Source organism: Lipotes vexillifer, unplaced genomic scaffold, assembly GCF_000442215.2.
Source record: "Lipotes vexillifer unplaced genomic scaffold, Lipotes_vexillifer_v1.1 scaffold623, whole genome shotgun sequence".
NCBI lineage: Eukaryota > Metazoa > Chordata > Mammalia > Artiodactyla > Lipotidae > Lipotes > Lipotes vexillifer.
In genome coordinates this window covers 546,968-555,073 of record NW_006796847.1, presented here as the reverse complement: position 1 = coordinate 555,073, position 8,106 = coordinate 546,968, and the positions used below count along the sequence as shown (strand labels likewise).

General features: G+C 35.9%; 1 protein-coding gene across 2 annotated transcripts in view; it reads right to left on the bottom strand.

Annotated features, from left to right (window-relative positions):
* Positions 1–4,721: 4,721 nt before the first annotated feature.
* Positions 4,722–8,106, bottom strand: part of CRPPA (CDP-L-ribitol pyrophosphorylase A) — a 327,109-nt gene continuing 323,724 nt past the window's right edge. For both annotated transcript variants that reach the window (XM_007469029.1, XM_007469030.1), the window contains one exon: positions 4,722–4,826. In XM_007469029.1, the coding sequence (XP_007469091.1) occupies positions 4,722–4,826 (105 nt within the window). The remainder of the gene's footprint in view (positions 4,827–8,106) is intronic.

Here is an 8,106-nt window from a genome sequence, read left to right as displayed (position 1 = left end):
TGCCTTAGTTTCTTCATCTTTTAAATGGAGACTAGTATACTACCTAGTACATGAAGTTATTATGGAAAAAAAAGTTATGTACATGCAAAAGTACTAAGAACAGTTTCTGGAACACAGTAATCATTCAACAAATGTTAGCTATTTCTACTATCTATTATTTTAGTTGCCCGTATTTTAACTCAATGTCATTTCAGGCCCAAAATAGTTTAACTTCTTTTGAAAACTTTTCTGTAACATTCAGGTCTACTACTAGGGAAGGAGTAACTACTAACTACTAACTAGGGAAGGAGGCATCCAGAGAACCTTCTAATACTTTGGAATCATTGCCCTAACCAACAGTTCTCCTGGTAAATGTTCTGCTTTAGCAAAATGTGTGTCTCCAGATATATCCTAGACTTGTGAGAGCAAATGTACCACACACTGCCACAGATCTTCTTTCCTTGCTTGCCAACTGGTGTTTGATAAAATGATTCAAAATTCAGTACTAGCAAAAAAAAAATAAAAGCCAATGAGCATTTATTGAGCTCACCTGTCTGCTGGAGACCCTGCTGATCTCAGCTGGGCTTCTGCATCCATTTGTTAATTAGCTGGAGGTCAGGTGATCCCGGCTCTCATTTTCCTTTGGGAGGCAGCAGGCCAGGCGGAGTGTGTACATCATGGTGGTGGCAGAAGTGGGAGAGAGCAAGCAGCAACATGCAGGGTCTCTTAAGCCTAGTCTCAGCGGTGCACTGCCACTTGTGACTCATTCTGTTGGTCAAAGCAGGTCACAGGATGAATCCCAAAGTCATGAAGTGGACATATATTCCTCGTATGGAAACTAAATGGAGGGAAAGAATATTGCTAAACAGTAATTCAACCCACCACACCCATGTAGACATTATTAAGTGGTCACAATATTCTTTTCCACTGTGCCTAAGTATAGCTTTTATATCCTTAGCTGCCACAGTAATTGCTGGTAAACCTGCTAAATATGAGGGAAAGAAAAAAAATGTGATTGAGACTTCTGGTTTTGCAAATTTTTAATATATTTTACAGAATAATATATCTGAATCTCAAATTCTATTTTCCTATCATGTAAAACATCACACTTATAATTCTGAGAATGTTCTATTCAGTTATTCAGTTGAGACTGAGTCAGTTTGAAAAATATGTACATATACACTAAATATCAATGAAAATTGTCATTAGATTTTAAAATATCAATAATTTGGTTATCAATTATCTATATTTTGTTGTGTAAAGAGAACATTTAAAATATTTAATGGTAGTTTCTTCCTTTTCATTGAAAAAGATCCAAACCTTTTCACAGTTTTGAAACGAAAACCATACAAGAACATATATTAATGTTACAACGCCAAACACCAGCTACACAGCCACTTTTTGTCCGTGTCTTTTAAACCATATTAATAAACCCTAAAACAGTATGTATTTTTCATTTATTCTGTTTATTTTTGAATTAAACTTTTAAAACAATTTCAATCTTTCTTATCTCAAACGGTTTTCTTCACATTTTAATTAAACTATTATCATTTGTTTCCTTGAGATAGTTTCAACATTAAAATGAAGTAAAACTTACATATTTACCATAATAAAATGTAGTACTACAACTTGAGTTTTATAAAATGAATATTGTATTTATATATATAAAACGTAAAATTTGATAGGTATAATTACAGATGATCCTCGAACAACACAGGGATTAAAGGCGTTGACCCTCCCAGCAGTCAAAACTCTGTGCATAATTTATAGTAAGTTTTCTGTACCCATGGTTCCTTCCTAGCTACTGCTGAAAAAAAAACACGTATTGGACCAGGGCAATTCAAACCTGTGCTGTTCAAGGGTCAAATGTACAGTAAACTAGCATTAGGAAAAGAGCGTTTTCCTGGTAAACCAATGCAAAGTGCTTAAAGTGACCACAATGAGAATGGCTCTCGGTAGAATATAGGGGTCTGAGGTCTTGGTAGAATATAGGGGTCTGACTTTCATCTGTAGATGAGTCTATTTGCAAGAAGTCATCTCTCAAATTGAGCACTTTCATGAAAAAAAAAATACTACCTGTTACCAATATGTCATTAATCAAACTACCGATCGCACTGTGTTAACTTCCTAAAAAGGTTAACTTTAAATTGCATGTAATTAAGTAGCATACATTTAAAAAGAAAACAGCCTTTCCACAAAATTTGCACAGGTAGAAAGCAATTTCAGCAACCCTCAGGCATACTTAGTATAATTTTTAAAGGGATTTTGAAAAGTAAAGTGAAAATGGACAGTTTTCATGAAAGTAATTAAGTTTCCCAAAGTGGAGATGAATATATAACTGTAAAGTTGCCTCTGGATCTCTTAACAAATAACAAAAACAACTAATTTATCTTTCCCTCCTGGCCAATAATTCTCTTCATTCCCTTTATCCTTAGCTACAATTTCTGTATGTTGCAAAGATGGTTGGAAAGCCAAAAGCTTCAGGACTTTCCTCAGGTCACTGGACTGATCTGTCCCCCCTCGTCCATTCCTCCAACGCTCATTCGGAGCCTCTGGCTCATTTCCCAAGGCCTCTCTGCTTGATGTCCTTTGCCTGCAATCATTGTTATAGAGGAAATGAGCTTAAAACTTATTCTCAGTGGTCCTGAGTTTAACATGTGTCTTTGGAGAAGGTAGTGAGGATCCCTGAGCCTCAATTTCCATCTAAACTGTAAAGGATGTGAGGAGATTTCTTTAAATTATTTTCAATGCTGTGAATCACTTTGTAAACTATAAAGAAAAAAATTAAGTGCCATAATGATGATGATGATGATGATTTCAGACATCGTCATCTTAATATTTTATTAACTAAATCTCATAACACTAAATGTTTACAATTGCCTAGGGTAAAGGCATACTAACTGTCCCAAGATAAATTCTTGTCTGGTATAATATTCCCTTCTGTTGAAATCTAAGGTAACTCAGTCAGCACTCAATAGATACAGTGATGCTTGTGCCAGAGACTGCCTAGTTTCCCATCACATACCTAAAGGCACTGATTTTCTCCTTAAAATCTTCGTAACTTTTCCCCTTTTGCCTTTATGAGCACTTTTCAAATTCTTAAAACATTTCCACCTGAAGATGTCAAAACGCGCACCTATGACCTTTTACAACGTAGCCAACCTGCCTTAACGACAACAGACATTCTAACCAAAATCCACACACTGCCCATATATTTCCACCCTCAAGATTTTTAATTAAATGATTTATTTTATATTTCTTAACATCCCTAGAGAAAGAGAGAAAAAGTGGCGAGCCCAGGAATTGAGATCTAAGCCTACATTCATTCAAACAACACATTTCATTTAGGAGAATGAATTGCAATAATTACTTCATTTCCTCTATATTCTACTCACTATTATTTAAATGTAAAATATAAACTCTCCTACTATTATGGATACTTGAGAAATGAAGGCAAAATCACCCAACATGTTAAGAAGAGACTGCACAAGGTAGATATTTCGTACTCTATCTTTTTTTTTTTTTTTTTTTTTTTTTTTTTTTATTTATCTTGCTGTACGCGAGCCTCTCACCGTTGTGGCCTCTCCCGTTGTGGAGCACACGCTCCGGATGCGCAGGTTCAGCGGCCATAGCTGACGGGCCCAGCCGCTCCGCAGCATGTGGGATCTTCCCGGACTGGGGCACGAACCCGTGTCCCCTGCATCGGCAGGTGGACTCTCAACCGCTGTGCCACCAGGGAAGCCCTCATAGTCTATCTTTAACTGAAAACATTTCATGCAATTTTTATAGTTCCCACGTGCAGCCTAAGCCCTGGCATAATCTGATCTATGTGTTTTTATGAAGTGTATATATAGAATAAAAGGCATCTCTAATGACTGGATTGACAAAGCTGTAAAATATAAGGTAAGGGAAAAATCATCAATATTTAAGATGTATATACCAGTGGAAATTTGAAAGAATAAGAACTCGATTTAAAAAGGTAGCAGTTATCTGTATCAAAAGAAAATTAGTTTATGTGCAATGGACTCTCTTCCTTTTAGAAGAAGACTAACTTAAGATTGACCAAAATAACTTCACTTTCATGAAGCTTTCCAGTCTTCTTTTAAAGTTATTCAGAAAAATCAGAAGCCTTTAAAAATAATGTAAGTCAAAACTATATTTCATAAACCAAGGAAAACATACAATTTTAAAACATTAGAAAAGCAGGAGATTACATCTCCTTTAGAGATCTAGGGTAATGTGAGGCTAATGGTACAGATACTCAAACCAGAGTTCACTGCTATCTCCTCTTTTTTTTTTAAGGTGTGAAAAATTGGAATGCAATGGAGAGAGGATAATGTTAGTATTAACAATACTCATTAATCTTATTTATTAGTTTCATTATAGTGTGATTTACTAATTAACAGAGAGATAATAGTTGACATTTCCTAAATTCTCATTCCTTGGAGAATTAGCTGACTCATCATTATTTCTATTTCACCTTTCATGCCTTTGTGAAAAGGCACACATTCTTATGTGAAGGCTATTATTTTCCACTTATCTATATTCTTTTCCGGTTTAAGCAATTTATATTTGACATGCATAAAAAGTTTTCAAGTTCACCTAATCATCACATCCTCCAAATTATAAAAGACATAAAATACAACTTAAACATTCTACCATATACAATTCAGAGAGAAGCACAAAAGAGATACTTAGGTAAATGTTTCTAAGAACACAGTAGGTAATTTTCTTCATGTTCTTTATGCTACCAGTAGTTGACCAATGAGTCCGGAATTTCTTTCTTTGATTAAGGCAGCAATAATGGTGGCACCTTGCCTTAAACTTTCCTGTAGCTTCTGTTCATCCTGAAAGAAAAGATAAAACAATAATTATTATAGAAAGAAAAGATATCAACACATTAAATTTAATAAGGACCTACTTTACTTTTATAAAAAAAATTTATTTTTGAAAACCTTTATAAACATAAATACAACATTGTATAAGTTTAAGGTGTACAATGTGATGATGTGATATACATATATATAGCAAAATTATTACTAAAGTAGGGTTAGTTATCACACCCATCATCTCATATAGTTACCATTTTTTGGAAGGGGAGTGAGAACGTTTAAGATTTACTCTCTCAGGAACTTTGAAGTATACAATACAGTACTGTTAACTATAGTCACCATCTGTACATTAAATTCTCAGAACTTACCCATCTTATAAATGGAAGTTTGTATCCTTTGACCAACATCTCCCCATTTCCTCCACTCCTTAGCCCCTGGCAACCACAATCACAGACTCTGTTTCTATGTGTTCAAGGAGACACTTTGCAAGGCTTGCTATTCTTTGGGCTCAGCACTGCATAGAACTCAGACCACAGCCATTGTCCCAAATAAAGGAGAAACGCTTTTATAAGCACTTTCAGTATAGAAAAAATATCTGCTGTAAGTACCAAAAGAAGCAATGACACAATTTCAAAAGCTAATAATATGAAACAAAAGATTATTTTCCCTTAATCCAATATTGAAGACCAACTTTGGCTCTTCACTTAAGTGTGAATATTTCTTTGATGATACAAGCCTTCTCTTCACCTTTTTTTTTTTTCCTGAGGGTTCTTCAACAACAGACTTTGTTATAAACTGTGAGTACTGGTGTGGAGGAAAAAAACAAAACAAAAAACTTGCTTGTTTTTGAAGTAAAGATCAGGCAGATTTGTGAAAAGAGTTATTTCACAAGTTGCTAAAATGTGATTTTCCCTTTGAAATCATATTTCCCTATGAAATTCTGTGTTTTCTAATTATTTAGGCTTCTTGAAGGTATGAGGGGATGAAAATATGAAGGGAAAATGAAAGAGGAAACAGAGTTAATATGTTAAATCCTTGGGTTATGAATTGTGCTAGGTTCAAAAAGAGGGATCTGGTAACCAATTTCTACACTTCGGCATCGTCCGTAATGCCTTATCCCAACATTCAGTAGTACATCACTGGGACCCATTGTTTCTACCTCCTTAACGTTTCTTGAATCCATATACTCCACTCAAACTGCCACTGCCAGCATAATACCTCTGGCCCTGAATTACCGAAACAATCTCATAGTCTCTCTGAAGTCTGTCCTCTTCTATCCTATTTCCCACACAGCAATGAAAATACTGATTTTAAATAATAAAAATCTGATCACATCATTATCCTGCATAAAATCCTTCGAAGGCTATCTTTAAACTTCAGGATCAAGTATTAACCCTTTACCTGGAAGGTATTTTATCCTTCCAGCCTCTCTTTACCATTCCCTTAAAATCACTCAGTTCTCCAAGCCATGTAGAACTGTTTAAGATTGCCCAATCTGGGCTTCCCTGGTGGCGCAGTGGTTGAGAGTCTGCCTGCCAATGCAGGGGACACGGGTTCGTGCCCCAGTCCGGGAGGATACCATATGCTGCGGAGCGGCTGGGCCCGTGAGCCATGGCCTCTGAGCCTGCACGTCCGGAGCCTGTGCTCCACGACGGGAGAGGCCACAGCAGTGAGAGGCCCGCGTACTGTCCCCACCACCCCCAAAAAAAAGACTGCCCAATCAAGCCATTTTTCAAGGTTTCATCCCTTTGCACCAGCTAATCCCTTTGCCAGAAAAGCTGTCCCACTCCCTCTCCTGGCCTAGCTTACCCTAGTTACTCTGAGGTCCAACTCAGATATCAGTGACTCCTGAAATCTCCCTTGACTGCTGTTCTTCAACCCAATTTGAGTGAGGTGAATCTATACGCTTCCATAGCTATGAATTCCTCGAGCACACTGAATTCTTATGGTCTTTTTAGCTGGCCATCTATTCCACCAGATGATCAGTTTCTTGATGTAGAGAATATTTTATCTTTGAATATAAAAAACTTAGTTCAATGCCTAACACATGGTTGCCCTCCATACATTATAACAAATTCAAAGCAAAGGAGGGTTGACAATGATAGACATATGTTCACCCTTTCAGTTTGACTCATTTGTTAACAATGACCACTATTTGGTTACTTTGTTTACTCCTATTTACATATTTAGCCAGGAGTCTGGCAACAGTACAAAGAAGAATATTGTCTTATCGAAGCCTTCCCACTACCACCACGCCTCCACTAGCCCAGGCCTGGGTTTCTCATCTATGATGATGGTAGTAAGACATCACCTCTGCTTAAACTGTTCTTTCCCGTCAGTTTCCCTGATTGTGTTCTAAGAGGTGGAACTGGGGAAGATGCACAGGGGCTGTATGGTGGCTATTTTGCCTCTCGTGAGTGAGTTTTAATGACATTTCAATAATGGATTTCAAATGCTGTACCGGTTTCCAGAATATCAAATCACATTAACAAATCATTTAAAAGCCAAATATGTTTGAGCTTAAAATGTGATTCACTTATATAGGAGCAGATATCATGCATGACACACCATTTATAAATACAGAAATAGTATTCTGGAACTGAATAAAATACAAACCAACTATAGATATGTATTTGTCACTCAATAATTAATTAATTACAATGTTGCAGGGTATGATACACATCTACTCCCAAGTCTCGTTAAAATGAGATATACAACAGATGATGATAATTAAGGTTTCCCATTCAAAAATAAACAGAAAAAGGTTATCTGTATAGCCTCTTTGAAACCAGTTTACACTTATAATGAAAGCAGCATGGTAACAAAGAAATGAAGGGGGAAAACCTGTTTAAGATCCTAGGGCTAGAAAAATCACTTTCTCTATCTTAGAATAAATCTTCCATGCTCATTTTGATTACTCCACAACTTACATATCTTTAGCTACTAACAAATTTAAGTAAGATTCTTTTAAAGATTACTTTGGCAATTTTTTATAGGCATCATTTGGAAAGACTCGAATTCAGTGAGAAGAACCTGTTATTCCACTAAATATTTGTTTTCCCTCTCTGCCTGACCTCAATCATTCCATCTTTGAAAAATATGGAATTTTAAGAGCTGATTTAAACAAGATGGTGAGACATACATATACTAAGAAAATTCTAGTATGTACAAAAATTAGATAGACAAATAATTTATGGATTTCAAACTCATTTCAAAATTCCATAACTCTATAAAAGTATTGATAACATAAGTAAAAAATGCAAGGAAATAAATCTCTAAAAAGCATTTCCTGCTG